The sequence below is a fragment of the Panthera pardus genome, unplaced genomic scaffold (genome assembly GCF_024362965.1).
Source record: "Panthera pardus isolate Hobbes unplaced genomic scaffold, ASM2436296v1 HiC_scaffold_15, whole genome shotgun sequence".
Taxonomy (NCBI): domain Eukaryota; kingdom Metazoa; phylum Chordata; class Mammalia; order Carnivora; family Felidae; genus Panthera; species Panthera pardus.
In genome coordinates, this window is record NW_026526710.1 from 35376127 (window position 1) to 35393587 (window position 17461).

General features: G+C 39.2%; 1 protein-coding gene across 3 annotated transcripts in view; it reads left to right on the forward strand.

Moving 5' to 3' along the window:
* The window catches only part of MYOM1 (myomesin 1), a 154168-nt gene that overhangs the window by 14703 nt on the left and 122004 nt on the right, over nucleotides 1-17461 (forward strand). For all 3 annotated transcript variants that reach the window (XM_053902473.1, XM_053902474.1, XM_053902472.1), the window contains one exon: nucleotides 4340-4665. In XM_053902473.1, coding sequence (XP_053758448.1) covers nucleotides 4367-4665 — 299 coding nt within the window. In that variant the 5' untranslated portion in view covers nucleotides 4340-4366. The remainder of the gene's footprint in view (nucleotides 1-4339; nucleotides 4666-17461) is intronic.

A 17461-nucleotide genomic window follows, 5' to 3' on the forward strand; every position in this document is an offset into this window, starting at 1 on the left:
GTTATGTCAATGCCATGTGGACAAATGTAAGAGTGCATTATGATATTTCTGACCCGAAAATGGTTAAGTCATAGTTCAGTAGCAACGCAGATCCCCACATGATGATCCTAAAGTTCACACTTTCTGTGAATGATTCTAATCAGCTTTGGGCCTCTAACGCTTGCACAAAAGTATCATCTCAGGATTTTAATTTTGTAATCAGTATTTCTCCCCAAATTCCCAAATTATATTCAGAAAGAAAATGCCAGTCTTAACCATCTTTCCTCCCCGCATACTCTAGCTGTCACGTGTTGGGGATAATCCTCACTTACTTGAAGCGAAGGTAGTTGTACCTTCGTTCCAGAGGTCAGAGCAGAGGCAACCAGCTCTGACGACTACAAGCCAGACCCTGTTTACTTGTAATACATTATGGATGTGCCTGCAATGTTAAGTACCATTAAAAATAAATCTACTGAGGGCAAAATAGAAATAAAGAGAGTAGAAAATAGAATTGGGGCAAAATAGAAATAAAGAAGTACAAAATAGAATTGGGGCAAAATATTTAAAGATTTTACTTTGTGAAAATGTAAGCATTTCAAGTCACCTGAGCTTATATGAACTTGTCTTATAACTTAATACATAGGAAGGTCATTCATTTGTTTGGACATCTTTTAAACAACCTTTGCCATGCTGCAATGTAGTATGCATCATTAAAGAAATGTATCTATTATCTTTATAACTGCCTAACATATTTCTATATTAATATATTCTAATTCTTTTTAAATCAAAATTTATCTAATAATTATTCATTACATATGGTAATTATTCTGTATGTTTTAGAACAGAAGATAGCAATCTATTTAAGGGTCGAAGCAAAGTTGCTTGCTAGTAGCTATTTTTTTCCTCTTGGGAAATGCCATGTAGACTGATATCTTCCATGAGCCCCAAGATAAATATTTCTGGAGTGGAGTTTGCTGGATTTTCTTCCCTAGGGAATGCATGCTGACTTACAAAAGAGTCTAAATAAAAAGTTGATTTAACCCTGACAAAAAATATGGCAACTTTAGAAGAATTCATTCCTCATTTAAAATAATCAAAAAAGAGATTTGGAAAAAAACTGACTACCTCACAACGACTTTTACTTGTAAAATTTACAAATCACATTTCAGAACATGCACAAAAGTATTAAAAATGGGTGGAGGGACTCCTATAAAACTATTACTTCCTCCAACGTTGTCAGTGTGACTGATACAACTCCTGTCAGTGGACACAGCATTTAAGAAAACTCATACAATGCGAAGCCTCCCTCTCTCTGCTACACAGACTTATCTTTGACTGTCAGTTGAACTGTTAGCTGAAGTTCACAGTGCAACCTTCGACACTGATGGCTGACTTTCTTACTTCTTTGTGCAAGAAGACTAGAAGCCTTCATATTCTTAATGGAGCAAATTGTCTGGTTTGACACTATACCTTTTTCAAGTGTTCATGGGATTTGAGAGAGCTCATTACAGGATAATGCTGTTGACCCTTAAATAACATGGGTTTGAACTGCATGGCCCCTCTTATACACAACATTTTTTTGATAAATATAGTACAGTACTGTAAATCTATTTTCTTTTTGATTCCTTAATATTTTCTTTTATCTGACTTTATTGTAATAATACAGTATATAATACATATAATGTGCAAAATATGTGTTTATCTACTGTGTATATTATCAGTAAGGCTTCTAGTCAACAGTTGGCTATTAGTAGTTAAGTTTGGGGGGGTCAAAGTTTATATGTGGATTTTCCACTGTCTGGGTGCGGGCGGAGGGACCCAGTGGGTCCCAATGGCGGGACCCTGCCATTGTTCAAGGGTCAATCATATAAGCAAACTCCAAGGTTCAGTCCTAGAACTTCTTTTTCCATTTATAATCATTCTGATCTATTTTTTTGGCTTTGCATACCATCCATATGTTGCTGATTCCCAAAGGTAGGTGTCCATCCTGGACCTTTACCCCGTGGCCCAAAGTCATGTGTCCACCTTAACCTCTCCACTTGGATATCTAGCAGGTATCTCAGTTGTAGTATATCTCAAACCTATCTCCTGTACTTCCATCCCTAACTGTGCTTTATGACACTCCTGCCCATCTCAGTCAACAACTTCATTCTTCCAGTCACTCAGGCAAAAACCTCAGCATCGTCTCTCACTCCTCTTTGTTTCACACCCTAATTCAGAACTTTCAGCAAATGCTGTTGGTTCCACCTTCAAAACACGTGCAGAGTCTGATCACTTTTCACACTTCCACTGCCACCATCTTCATGTCTAGCCTGGACTATTGCAGTGGCCTTTGTATTCATTTGCTAGGGCTGCCCTAACAAGGTACCATAGACTGGGTGGCTTAAACAACAGAAATGTATCTTGTCACAATTCTGGAGGCTAGAAATCTGAGATCAAGGTGTGGGCAGAGTTGTTGTGTTTTGAGGCCCCCCTTATAGATGATCTTCTTGTCCCTCTTCACAGAGTCTTCCTCTGTATATGTACATGTCTGTGTTCTAACTTTCTCTTCTTACAGAGACACCAGTCATATTGACTGAGGGCCCATCCCAATGATCTCATTTTAACCTCATTTCCTCTGTAACGACCCTATCTCCAAATGTAGTCACATTCTGAAGTACTGGTGGTTGGGACTTCAACATATGAATCTGGGGGAATACAACGTAGCTCATAACAGCCTTCTTTTTTTTAAATTTATTTTTATTTTTTTAAAAGTTTTATTTTTAAGTAATCTCTCCACCCAATGTGGGGCTTGAACCCACAACCCCAAGATGAAGAGTCACACGCTCCACCAACTGAGCCAGGCAGACACCCCCACAACAGCCTTTTGATTGGTCTCCTGGCTTTCCTTCTTGTCTCTCAGTAGTCTATCATTTATGTATCAACCACAATGAGTCTCAGCTTGTAACCTTTTGATGGTTTTTCTGCCCTTTCAGAGTAAAAGACAAAGTCTTTGCAGTCACTTCTCGGGCCCTACACTGTCTACCCTCCCACCCCACCCCCAACATATCCTCTCCTATACCTCTCTTTGCACCCTGCTCACTCCTTGCAGCTTCACTGCCATTTGCTACTCCTGGAGTACAACAGGCACGCTCACACCCTCGTGTCTTTGCAATGGTCTTCCATCTAAACACTCTTCCTCTGATATTCTCATGCTCAGATGTCACTCTCATGCTCAGAAGCTATCCCTAATGAGGCTGTCTAAAATTGCATCCCAACTCTTTGTTTTTTTCCCCCTTTGTTTTTGACTGTAGCATTTAACACATTCTGTTTACCTTACATTTTAGTTATTTTCTCTTTTGGCTATCTCCTGCTATAGAATATAAGGTCCTATATAAAGTTATCAGAGCAGGGATTTTGTTTGTTTTGTTCATCTGTGTATTTCTTGTGCTGGAACAGAACCAGGCTCGTAGTAAGTGCTCAGTAATTGTTTGTTGAATGAAAACCACGTTGACTATACACAGGCTCTCCTCATTACATATTCTCCCAGTAGAAGCCCCCATCAGAATGAAATGCCAGAAAATTAGAAATACATATTATGAAAGGCCTGAGGAAAAAGCAAATAGCCAGAGTAGGGAAATTTTGTAAAGACCTCCTAGATATTAAAACAAACAAACAAAAAGAAACCTGCACTATTAGAAGACCTAATGGCAGGAGGGGGCTTAAGTGGGCCATGAAGTAGAAAGTTTGCTGAGTAACCAGTTAAGCTAACCTTCACATCATTTTCCATTTGCTCTTTGGAAAAGATAAGAGTATTAACTTTTGCATATTGGTTTAGATGACTTGTTTCTTTCTTTCTTTTGTTTTTCTTTTTCTTTCTCTTTTTTATGTTGAGAGAGAGAGAGAGAGGGAGAGAGAGGGAGACAGAGAATCCCAAGCAGGCCCTGCACAGTCAGCACAGAGCCTGACATGGGGCTCGAACTCACGAAACTGTGAGATCATAACCTGAGCCGAAATCAAGAATCAGAAACTTAGGGGTGCCTGGGTGGCTCAGTCAGTTGAGCATCCGACTCTTGGTTTTGGCTCAGGTGGTCATCTCAGAATTTGTGAGTTCAAGCCCCACATTGGGTTCTGTGCTGACAGTGCAGAGCTTGCTTGGGATTCTCTCTCTCCCTCTCTCTCTGCCCCTACCTCTCTCTCTCTCTCTCTCTCTCTCTCTCTCTCTCTCTCTCTCTCTCTCCTCTCTCTCTCTCTCTCTCTCAAAAATAAATAAATAAATATTAAAAAAGAAAAAAGAAGAATTGAACACTTAACTGACTGAGCCACCCAGGTGCCCACTTGTTACTTAATAATTCACTCAAAATTTGCTACTTTCTTATAGGTTACCTGGTTCCCTCCGGGGCACACGATGTCTTTGCCATTTTATCAGAAGCTCCACCAGCACTATGACAGCAGCTACCGCAACAAGGACCTTCGCACCACCATGAGCCACTACCAGCAGGAGAAGAAAAGTTCTGCCATCTACACCCACGGCTCCACGGCCTACAGCAGCCGGTCCTCTGCCGCGCACCGCCAGGAATCCGAGGCCTTCAGCCAGGCGTCCGCTGCCTCGTACCAGCAGCAGGCCTCTCGGGCCACTGCGTCCACCTATGCATCTGCAGCCAGTCGGAAGACAGCCTCAGCCTATGATTATGGCTACTCCCACGGGTATGTCAAAAGCAGCCTTCCAACCTTAGGGCAAAGGCACGTTCTCTGAATAACCCTCCTACATCATTTCCCTTTCTTTTTAATCTGGCAGCCCTACATTTAAACCAGGTGTGGAGTGAGGCCATGTGTTTGGGAGACCTGGGACTTCTGTCTACCTGTTTCCCTTTACATTCTCTTTGAATTTCACACTTTATAATCACACTGGCGTGCCTTGCTTGCATTGCCAACTGTGATATTGCTAGAAGCAGAGAAGTTTTGCCACAGATTGATTTCAACATTCAGCAGCAGCAGAGCCAGAAAATATCATTTCAACACTCACAGCAGGTTTCCTGGCCCTCAGAATGTTTCTACTTAGATGAGAAGCCAGTATGGAATTTAAAATTCACAGGTCACAGGCGCCCAAACTACAGCAGAGATGTGTTCTACTTTTTCAATATCTGAGAACCAATTCTGAGCTATTGTTCAGGCAGCAGATATTTTCTTTAGCTAGAACACTTTATGTTTTTATTTATTTTTGAGACAGAGAGAGACAGAGCATGATCAGGGGAGGGGCAGAGAGAGAGGGAGACACAGAATCTGAAGCAGGCTCCAGGCTTTGAGCTGTCAGCACAGGGCCCGATGCAGGTCTCGAACTCATTGAGTATGAGATCATGACCTGAGCTGAAGTCGGACGCTCAACCGACTGAGCCACAGAGGCACCCCAGCTAGAACATTTTATAAAACTAGGCCCTTATCTCAGTCAGCTTAAGAATACCAGGAATAAATCTGTACTCTGATCAAAGTAGATTGATCAACCCATTGCAACGAGGGAGACCACGCCACAGAGGGAAAGAGAGTTATTATAGCATTCTAGGAAGAGTGGAGTTTACATGCAGGTTTGGTTTGCAAAGTGAACCCAGGGTCCTGTTTCTACTGGAAACAGTGAAGTTGAGATAAGTGAGGACTGTTGTATCCAGAAACCCTTAATGTGGGAGCTCAGCCCCAGGGTTGGGAACTGAGGCTGCTTCTTTGTGTCAACAGTGACTGGGGTCATCCAGGTAAGAGTACATTGTCTCATTCTCACTGATAAAATTTCAAACAGCAAACTTACTGATAATCTTTGATATTAGAGAAGAAAGTTTCTCAGTGATCTGTAGTCACACAAAGAAGGAGGTTACCACAGCCTTTTACAGCAGCAGTATCCCTTGGAGAAATGTTTCCTGTGAACTTTGCAATTGGCTTCTGTGTCTTTTGTTCCAGCCTGATGAATGCTGGGCAGATGCTTACTTTCTCAGCCCAAGCCAGTTTTTATTTTCTTGATATCCAGAATGAAATGTTTCATGGAAATCAAAAAAACACTTGCAAGATTTATGTGATTTTATTAAAAATCCTGGGGCACTTGGGTGGCCCAGTCAGTTAAGTGTCCAACTTCAGCTCAGGTCATGATCTTGTGGTTTGTGGGTTTGAGCCCCACGTAGGGCTGTGTGCTGACAGCTCGGAGCCTGGAGCCTGGAGCCTGCTTCGGATTCTGTGTCACCTTCTCTCTGACCCTCCCCCACTCACACTCTGTCTCTCTCAGTCTCTCAAAAATAAATAAATGTTAAAAAATATTTTAAAAAATCTATCCATAGTCCACAGAAGACATTGCTGAACTTGAAAACATAGACATTTTTGGACTATGTGGTAAATAACCACTTGCTGCCTTGAATCCCCTCCAAAGCATCTGGCATAGTTGCATTCTTTTGTTATAAACATAATAATATAATTTTAAGTTTTACAAAATTTAACTCCACAAAATATCTGTTAGGACAACTAGAAAAGTGTTTATTTCTGGGATTTAAAGGTATTATTAAGGAAATAACACAGTGGTTTGTATCAAAGTGAGGATGATTTCTGAAGGAAGAAATTCCTGAATGAATCCCCAGTGGGTTTAAGCAGCACCTGATCTACAGCTGTTGTTTCTTGGGCACGAGCAGGGACCTCCTGGGAGTTTCTGCTCTGTTCAGTAACAGAGCCAGAGTCTGCTGGGGCTTACCTAGGATATATGATGGCAACGTTATGAAATTCCATTTAAAATGGAACAGGATCATCTTGCCATCTCACTTTCATGGGATATTCAGAAGGACTTTGTGTTGGCTGTAAATATGGAAATATTGTTGCTAAGATGAATTCATTTCTTTTAGCACTTGCTTCAGATGAACTGCCTTCCAAAGGAAAGTTGGGGGGAATTAACACCATGTGTATGTGGCAGCATCATTTTGTTCTGAAGAATGTTCCACAGAACATTAAGAACCTCATTTAGGAAAGCAGCTGTCTTGTAATAGAGGAGGATTACATTTTAAATATCCATTTTCCAAGACTGTGCTGAGTCTATAGAAGAGGTAGAAGATGGGTATTTTCATTATTGTATAGTTGTTAATGTCACTGCTTGTGTATTTATTTCCTTTCCCCAAGGCTATAGAATCTATAGAGTTTTCTGCATTTGTATTACAATTTTTTTTAAGTTTATTTATTTTTGAGAGAACATGAGCAGGGGAGGGGCAGAGAGAGAGGGAGTCACAGAATCCGAAGCAGGCTCCAGGCTCCAGGCTCCGAGCTGACAGCACAGAGCCTGACATGGAGCTGGAACTCATGAACCTCAAGATCATGACCTGAGCTGAAGTCGGACGCTTAACTGACTGAGCCACCCAGGCGCCCTATGAATTTGTATTTTAAAGAGATCTTCACTTCTTCAACTCAATTGCTAAATTTTATGTTAAAATTTTAAACAAATTCTTCTTTTAACCATATGTGTAATATTCATATTTATTAAAAAATTTTTTTATTAAGTTTCTTTATTTTTGAGAGGCAGAGAAAGAGCACGAGTAGGGGAGGGGCAGAGAGAGAGGAAGACACAGAATCCAAAACAGGCTCCAGGCTCAGAGCTGTCAGCACAGAGCCCGATGCAGGGCTCGAACTCACAAACTGTGAGATCATGACATGAGCCGAAGTCGGACGCTCAACTGACTGAGCCACCCAGGCACCCCTATTCATATTTATTTATAATTGGATATATTATATTAAACATTAGTAATTGAACTTTGAGCATTTTTATATTTTATTCAGAAAAAAATTGCTCTGTGTTATCTTTGGAACACGTAGCCATTTCAGCTTTAAAAGCCTCACATAATAAGCTTTCTATAGGAAATGGAACTGTAATTATTTTCCTATACTCAACTTCACATCGTGTTCTTTCCTACTATGCCTGTATTTTATGTAGGCAGGAAGGTAGGTAGGTATTCATTAATGGCTTTAATGTTGAAGAACTCAGACTCTTGGTAGAAATATACTAACCTAGAAATGTTGACACAGAAACAAGAGAGGGAAGAAAACACCAATATTTTTCCCTTTATGTAATGCAATGTAAAGGAAAAGAAAGCCAACCTAATCCTGGGGTTATTTTAGTTTTTCTTTTTTTAGACCTAGAGCTAACAGGTGCAAATAATATTCTTTGAACATTTCAGAATCTTCGTAATTCCTTTAGGTTGTATTTTCATTCTCTCAAAATGGAGGAGCAACTTTTCCCCGCTAAATGAAATATCTCTCTTTGGATTGTGAAAAGTGTTGTTGATTAAAATCCTTAGCGTTATAAATGCAATTCTGTGGAATGTATGTAAACACTAGGCTTGATCTATTTTTACCCTCTGCTTTGTTATTAGATGTCCAGTGGTAAAATGGAAACTATGGAGACTGATATGTGCTCAGGGCTTGGCTGACCTCAGTAAATCTTAGGAACAATGGCTCGTTCAGCGTCAATGTGGTTATAAGCACAGATCAGTTACCAATTGAATTGTAAGCCAAGGGTTATAAAATAAATCCTGGAACACTTATTATAAATGCCTTTATTCTTAGTCACAGTGAAAAAAAAAACCCTAAATTAAAGTAATTCAGGAAGACAAAGTGACACAAAATTATTGTTTTATGCAAATAATCCACAAATACTATCAGTGATTAAAGGAGAAATGGTACTTATAACTACCATTCGGCAAGAGTTCTTAACTTCTATCCTTGAATAGATTTCAACAGGGTCTTGGTTGATCTGAAATTATGTGCAAAATTAGGCACAGTTGAGAATTTGTTTTTGCTGAGAAAGACCGTAGTTTTTATCAGATTCCCAGAGAACACTGTGACTCAACAAAGGTCAGAACCACTGCACTAGAAAGTGTGAATATAAACATCAGACAACCCAGTGTGTGGCCTGAGGGTCCCTTTCCCAATACCAATATTATATGAAGTTAGGATGAATTAAGGCAGATGTTTTAGGGAGTGTGATATTATGGAAATCATGGTAACTTTCTTTTCAGTAAGCTGGATCACACATTAAGATGGAAATAATAAATGAAATATTTTGTTACACTTGGTAGGAATGAATAACTTTCAAAAAGCAGAGATAACACAGCATAGTTCTAGGATGATGGAGGGATTTAGAGTTGTCCCTCAACCCTGTGGTAATGGTAGATATTGAATTTCTTGATTCTAAACAGTTGAAATTCAACCCATATGATGCAATTCAGCACAGTATCCTCTATACTACTGTATCTTTACAGTAACCCTGAGAAGTAGAAATTATTATTCTCTTTTTAAAAATGAGAAAATTTGGGGTGCCTGGGTGGCTCAGTTGAACATGGGTCTCTTGCTTTTGGCTCAGGTCATGATCTCACAGTTCATGAGGCTCTGTGCTGAGAGTGCAGAGCCTGCTTGGGATTCTTTCCCTCCCTCTCTCTCTCTCTGCCCCACCCGTGTTCTCTTCTCTGTCTCTCTCTCTGCCAAAATAAATAAACATTAAAGAATAAAAATGAGAAAATTAGAGCCCAAGTAGACTAAATAAATTTTCTCCCTTGCACTAAGAAATGGTACAATAATGATTTTAACCCCCATCGTACCCCAAGCCCCCCACCCTTTCCATGAGTACCCAGTGACAGTTATGATCAGCCAACTCCCCTTCACCTCATAGCCACCAGATTTTTCTTGAAGCAGCAATATATAGTTTTTCATTATGTTTCCTTTTATTTGCCCTCCTACTAGAAAAGCCATTGAGCACCACAATAACAAGATTCAGAATAGGGAACAATCGATCCAGGAGCATTCATGAATGCCAAACCTGAAACCTCACAGACTCTAACTTGTCACTTAGAATCAGACATAGTGACTCACGAGGGACTGTAGAAGACACTAGTGTGGGGACGAGAAAACTGAGGCATGAGTAACTTGTCTGGGATATTCTGCCTAACTTTATTTTTTTTAATTTTGTTGTTTTTTAAAAATTTTTAAATATTTATTTATTTTTGAGAGAGAGAGAACGAAAGAGAGAGGGTGGGGGAAGGGGCAGGGAGAAAGGGAGACAGAATCCGAAGAAGGTTCCAGGCTCTGAGCTATCAGCACAGAGCCCTATATGGGGCTTGAACTCATGAACTGTGAGATGATGACCTGAACTGAAGTATGGCATTTAACCAGCTAGGCCACCCAGGCACACCTCTGCCTAACTTTAAATTATGCCCTTACCTACACTCATGTCACATTGGTAAACTACCCTTGGTGGTTACCCAAGTAATAACCTCTTTTGAAACTACTATAGTTTGCAAAGAATATGCTAATGCTCAAAACAATTCCAATTCAGACAGAAGATACCAATGTTCAAAATAGAGACCACTGAACACAGAAGCCTCTGTCTTTTATTGGCAGGTTTGATTACAGCAGGACGGAGGGGGACCTGAAAACTTGCTCTATTTCCCACCTTAGGGTGGTTTCAAAAGATGTTACCAAAGAAATCTACTGCCTGTGGACATTTCTGTGTCTTGACCTCAGCTGCTGGCATCAGATTAGTATCCATTTTCTACATATTCATTTCCAGATGTTATAATGCAAAGGGGATAGTCTTTGGGGTCAAACAGGCTGTGCTTACTTGGAGTTAGACTTGTGACTTCAGATAAGCTAGTTAACCTCTCAGTTTCTTCATCTGTAAAATGGGGAAAATGTTTATCCCTCATGTTGGGAAGTCTAAAAGAAATAATCACATAAAGTACTTGATGTAATAGCTAGCACACAGGGACAGTCACTGAGGTTTAAGTATTGTCCATTCATTCACTAAATATTTATTGAATGCCTCCTGTGTGCTAAGCACTGCTCTAGGTGCTTGGGATAGATTGCTGAACAAAACTGACAAAGATTCCTGCCCTCATGGAGGATATGTTCTAGCATGGAGAGACAGGCCATAAACAATAAATATAATCAAAATGGCCTTGAATTTTATATCACTCTAGAAGGTAATAGATGTTATGGAAGTAATAAAAAAATCCAGTAGGCTAAGACACATCAGTATGTGGGGTGGGGGTGCAGGTTGGAATTTTAAGTAGAGTAGTCAGACCTCCTCAGGAAGGTGATATCTGAACAAAGATGTGGAGTAGCAGAGGGAATTGTCTGGGGGAAAGGTGCACCAGACATTGAGAACAGCCACTACAAGGCCTTTCAGCAAGGAACAGCATCGAGGCCACTGAGGGAACAGAGGAGTGAGGGGAAAGTACGTGAAGATGTCAGAAAGGAAATGGACAGGGCATGGCCAACCAAATGGCCTTGTGGGCCATTGTAAGAATTTTTTATTCTGAGTTAGAGGGAGTCTTGGCAAAGTTTTGAGCACAGAAATGACTTGATCTGACTTTAGTTGTGACAGGAGCACTGTGGCTGCTCTGTGGAGAACAGACTGGTGCATGAGCAGAAGCAGGTCACCCAGATAGGAGGCCAATGCTGTAGTCCAGGAAGGGCAGATGGGAAGTCAGAAAGGATATGATGAACATATTTTTGGATTTATTAGCTTTTGCTGAATTCTTACTTCTACCAGATTTGTCACAGGGCTTTTCAACTCCCATAGTCACATAGTTTTGAGGCTGCAAAAAGATCCATGTAGATTTGTTATACAATGAATTTTCTGAGAGTCTCTTTAGGCAGAATAATGATGGTAAAACCATATCCTTATTCTTCATTCCCCAAGATCCAATGAAGTACATTGTTCCACTGTTAGTGTTTTTTATGGTACTTAATAGGAAAAACACCTGAAATAACCATAGTTGTATGGGGATTTAGGTCCACCTATAGATTCAAGCAGCTGAATATGAATTACAAAAAATTATTGAACTATAGACAGTTATGGGAAATGAAATTTGTTTGGAAAGCCACTGATATATCCAGGTTGCCTACTCTTACCTTTTCTCCTCTAGAAATAGTCTTATAGCCTCATCTCTAAATAAAAGCTTAACTATTGTATATAAGGAAAAAGCACCACAGTTTCTGGATTACAAAAGTCAATTCAGTGTTCTGGGATTTGTCTTCCACATTTTAAATACTAAGAAAATGACGAGTTACATTATTTCCCATATGAAAGAAAAAGATCAGAGAAAAATCTAATGAAAGCAGAAAAGTCAGTTACATTTTCCCCCCAAGAAATAGGCAAGTTTATTGCCAATTACTTCTTTTTTTACAAAAAAATACTTTATTTTAAAGTAATCTCTATACCCAACATGGGGCTCAAACTTACAACCCCAAGATCAAGAGTCACATGCTCTGCTGACCAAGCCAGCCAGGTGCCCTGCCGATTACTTCTTTATAAGCCAACTGAGTTATGTTCTGAATCCCTGAATCCAAGGAGAGTAGCCTTCGCCATATGTCAATCTCCCTACTATCACTGCTATAAACATGTGGCTCGTTTGCATGGAGAGAGCTGGGACTGTCACTCCTGGTAATACCAGCTTCATATTATCAGCAGTTTGTGGATCCGCAGAACTGTGGAATGGTCAAGCAGGAAGAGACCAAAAGCTCATCTAACTTAAGCTCTTCCTTTCACAGGTACTTACACTGAGGCCAGGTAAGATGTGATTCATTCTGTTACCTGTGCTTTGCCCTGTCACTCAAAACCGTTATTTGCTAAGCTCTTTTGCAGGCTAAATTCAAGTTTAGATGATACAAGATACCTCCAGAATGGCATTCATCTTCCACAGACAGGTGAACCATCCTGTGAGAAGGAAGGCATGTCCTTTAGTAGAGTAGGAATAGAATGGGTCAGCCAAAGGTGGAAGGGGGGCAAAGTGGTACCTCCCAGGCTCCAATGTGAAATGTTAGCTCTGTTCCTGGCTGGCTGGGCAGTAGAGTGTAACTGAGCTTCCCTACAGAGATTTCGGAACTCTGGAAGCCCATGGGAGCCGTAGCAACAGGCTTGACCTTTTCCACAGCAGCCTTTCTAGATGAAACAAGAGAAAGCAAGAGCACCCCAAAGGAGGGGGGTAACTTCCATGCAACCACAGTGACCATCCTCAAAGTGGGGTGGGATGTGGATTTCTGGGCTGCCTTATAAATAATAAGACTAACTTTTTAAAACCCTGGACAATTTTCAGTTCACAGACTAAAACTTTATAAGGCATCTCCTTCAAGTGTCGTGCATAATATAATATCTAGGAACTATGGAGTAAACCTTTTCACTTCTGCTTAAAAATAGGCCATAATCTGGGTTAATTTCTAAAATAGTCATAAATGGATAAAAACTGAAAGGTATGTGTAGAGAAGGACCACAAAAGATTTAAATCTCTCAGTGTTTTACTCCTTCACCTTTTCTAGAACACATGACTGTTCTACATTCATGTTGAAAAGTGGTTCAAACCTCCATGGTATTTGCTTTTAGCTCACGGCTATACATTAGCTGTGGAAAATTACCAAAAGGAAGATAAAATGTTAATTATCGATGGAAACTTAAATAATGGAAAAAATAAAGCAATAAAGAGAAGAAAAAATTGTGGCTACATTCCTATTTAAATAACTAAACATTTTTTTTAAAAACTAAAAATAAAATATTTTCATGGCTGAGAAAGTGAAATGGAGAAGGGGAAAAAAGACAAGTGTAAGGTAAATAATGCAAAACCAAACAAAAAACCAAGGATGTTTACTTATTATGACGCTACACATCAGTAAATTTCAAGAGTGATGTTAATCAAACAAAATTCATGCTTATATCTTATTAGAAGCCTTTTCTGCAAAGTGTATTAGTAAAAAAGAAAGGACTCAAAGTCTCCTACTTGTCTAACTTTGATGTTCTCCTGAAACCTCCATAAGTGTTCGGATTGGGAAACAGGAGAATTGAAAGGTCAGTAGAAGTGTTGAGCCTGACATGATACCCATATCAAAGGAGGATCATAGAACGAAGCTACTCTAAATCAAAAGTAGATCCGAAACAACCTTTTCATAAAACCCCAAAGAAAGTATTGTCTTTCAAGTTTTGCAAGAGGGAGATATGACTGATGGAAAAGTAGAAATGAAAAGAGAGACTGCAAACTTCAAGTACTTATTCCTGACCCTCCAGGGGGTGCTGAAGATGAAAGAGATAGGGCTTCAGATACCAGAAGCCCCCAAGGAGTGGCTGACTAGCTGAGTGAAGACAGCCGAGAAGGATGACCCATAGTTCACTAAAACCGCTGCCTCTCCCTTTCTTCTGGTAAACAGCTGAGCATTTTGTTTGTATGCAACAGGAATAAGTTGCAAATATATACGAAGATGCGGTTTTAAAGGAAAATTGTTGTAATAATAAAAGTGAGTTCAATTCTTTTGTGACCACTCAGTAAAGTCTAACGATGACACATACATAAGTCAGGAATAAAAATCGAGCTTTTACTTTGAAGCTTTTGCACCTACCACTGTGTCATCCCAGGATGACCTACCCCTCTTTCAATGTCCAGCTCTTCCACAAAGGATTCCCTGGTAACCCCAGACGGAAGTTGTCTCTCAAGCCTGTGAATTCAACTTTTGTTTGCACTGCTCTTTCTGCGTATCTGCCTGTGTTCCTTCTGTCCTTTTGTGCTTTCTTCCTTGATGGACATTATATGACATGTCAGGCCTGGTAGCATTTATTCCCCTATAAGTTGTAAAGCTCTGAGAAAGCAAGGGTCTTTAATTTCTCTTTATATCTCCCTCCCACCCCAGTCAGACACAGTATTTTGCACACAGTAGAATATGAATAAATATGTTTATAGGATCTGTTGAATAAATCAAGTTGTTAAGGAAAGTTAAAAAATAAACCTGTGAAAATTTCAGTGGTACTGTTACATATAACACAGTTTGAAAGGCTATTTTTGAAGTTACCTTTCTCCAGCACCTTCTAAAATATCAGCTACATGCTGAGTTTATGTTTAACTTTATGAGAAACTATTCAATTGTTTTCTGCAGTGACTGTACCATTTTACATTCCCATAGCCATGTATGAGAATTCCAGTTTATCCACATTAGTTACCTTCTGTCTTATTTATTATAGCCATTCTTGTCGGTAGGTAGTGGGGTCTCATTTTGGTTTTAATTTGCACTTACCTAATGACTAATGATGTTGACCATCTTTTTATATGCTCATTAGCCATTTATATATCTTCTTTGGTGACAAGCCTGTTCAAACCTTTTGCTTCTTTTTTTCTTTTGCATATTTTTAAATGGATTTTTTCTGCTTATTATTGAGTTGTCAGAGTTATTTGAATATTTTACATACAATCCTTTATTAGATATGTATTTGAAAATATTTTCTCTCATTCCTTTCATTCTCTTAACAGTGTCTTTCAAAGGCCAGAACTTTTCAATTTTGATGAAGTTTAATTCATTCCTTTTTTTTTCTTTTTGAATCATGCTTTTGGTGTTATCTCTAAGAACTCTTTGGCTAACTCAATATCATAAAGAGTTTCTCTTATCTTCTAAGAGTTTTATAATTTTCACTTTTACATGTAGAAATTTGATCCATTTTTTTGGTGCCTGGGTGGCTCAGTTGGTTAAGTGTTTGACTTTGGCTCAGGTCATGATCTCACGGTTTGTGGGTTCAAGCCCCGCTGTCTGTGCTGATGGCTCAGAACCTGGAGCCTGCTTCGGATTCTGTCTCCCTCTCTGTCTGCCCCTCCCTCACTTGCATTCTGTCTCTTTTTGTTTCTTGAAAATAAATGAACGTTAAACATTTTTTTAAAATAAAAGATATAAAAACAAAGGAAATTTGATGCATGTTTAATTAAATTACGCATGTGATATTGAGTAAAGTTCTAAGTTCATCCTTTCACATATGGATATACAATGGTCCAGCACCATTTGTTGAAAAGGTTTTCTTTCCCCCTTTAATTCCTTAGCACCTTTATCAAAAATGAATTAATTAAAATTGTTACTTATAAAAAGTTTTAAATCGGTGAATATAAGTCTTCAAACTCAGTTCCTCTTCTACAAAAAATCTTTTGCCTATGTGTTCCTTCACATTTCTGTATAAATTTTAAGATAACCTTGGCAGTTTCTACAAAGAAAAAAATCTGCTGGGATTTTGATGAGAATCATGTTGAGGGGTGCCTGGGTGGCGCAGTCGGTAAGCATCCGACTTCAGCTCAGGTCATGATCTCACAGTTTGTGAGTTTGAGCCCTGCATTGGCCTCTGTGCTGACAGCTCAGAGCCTGGAGCCTGCTTCAGATTCTGTGTCTCCCTCTCTGTCTGCCCTTCCCTCACTCATGCTCTCTCCCAAAAATAAACAAATGTTAAAAAATTAAAAAAAAATAATGTTGAAACTGTAGAACAATTTTGGAAAATGTGCCTTCTTAACAATATATTTTAGTCCATGAACATGGAATATTTACTTATTCAGATCTTTTTTCACTTATCATAATAATGTTTTGTCATTTTCAATACACAAGTTTTCTACTTCTTTGTCAAAAGAAGTACTACACCCAACATGGGGCTCAGACTTACAACCCTGAGATCAAGAGTCCCATACTCTACTGACTGAGTCAACCAGGGGCCCCTAAGTGTCTTTGGATATGCAATGGGGCTTTTGTAGCAGCCTACAATTGGATTTTTAAAAATCCCCATTCTGACAATATCTGCTGTTCCTTGGAGTTTTTAATCCCTTCACATCTAATAAAATTACTAATATGGTTGGTGTTATGTTTGCTACTTTTGGGTTTTTTTTCTATATATTTCATATCCTTTGTATATCTCATATCCTTTGTTCATTTATTTCTCCTTTATTGCCCTGTTTTATGTTAAATAGTCATTTTTAGTGTACCACTTAATTTCCTTGTTTCTTAACTACATTTTTTTAAAAGATATTGCTTTAGGAATTGCAGTGCGCATATTAACTTACCACATTCTACTTCAGATTTATACTAATTTAATACTGGTAGAACAGAGAAACTTTGCTTCAATGTGGCTTCATTTCCTCCCCTGTCCTTTGCACAATGGTCATATATATTAAAATTAATATTATAAACCCAGCAATGCAGTATGATAACTATTGCTTTATGCAATCTATGTCTTTCAAAGTATTGAAGAGAGTGGAAATGTATATATGCAAATACATTTATCCAAATATTTACTTTGTGGTATTCTTCACAAAGAAGAGTATGTGTGTGTGTGGATTCAAATTACTGTCTGGTGTCATTTCCTTTAAATTTTTTTTTAATGTTTATTTATTTTTGAGAGAAACAGAGACAGAATGTGAGTGGGTTAGGGGCAGAGAGAGAGGGAGACACAGAATCCGAAGCAGGCTCCAGGGTCTGAGCCGTCAGCACAGAGCCCGATGCAGGGCTCGAACTCACAGAGCTGTGAGATCATGACCTGAGCCAAAGTCAGACACAAAACTGGCTGAGCCACCCAGGCGCCCTGGTGTCATTTTCTTTAAACCTGAGGGATTTGCTTTAACACTTTTTGTAAGGCAGGTCTGCTAGCAATGAATTCTCTCAGTTTTCATTTGTCTGGGAATGTCTTCACTTTGACTTCAGTTTTGAGTGATAG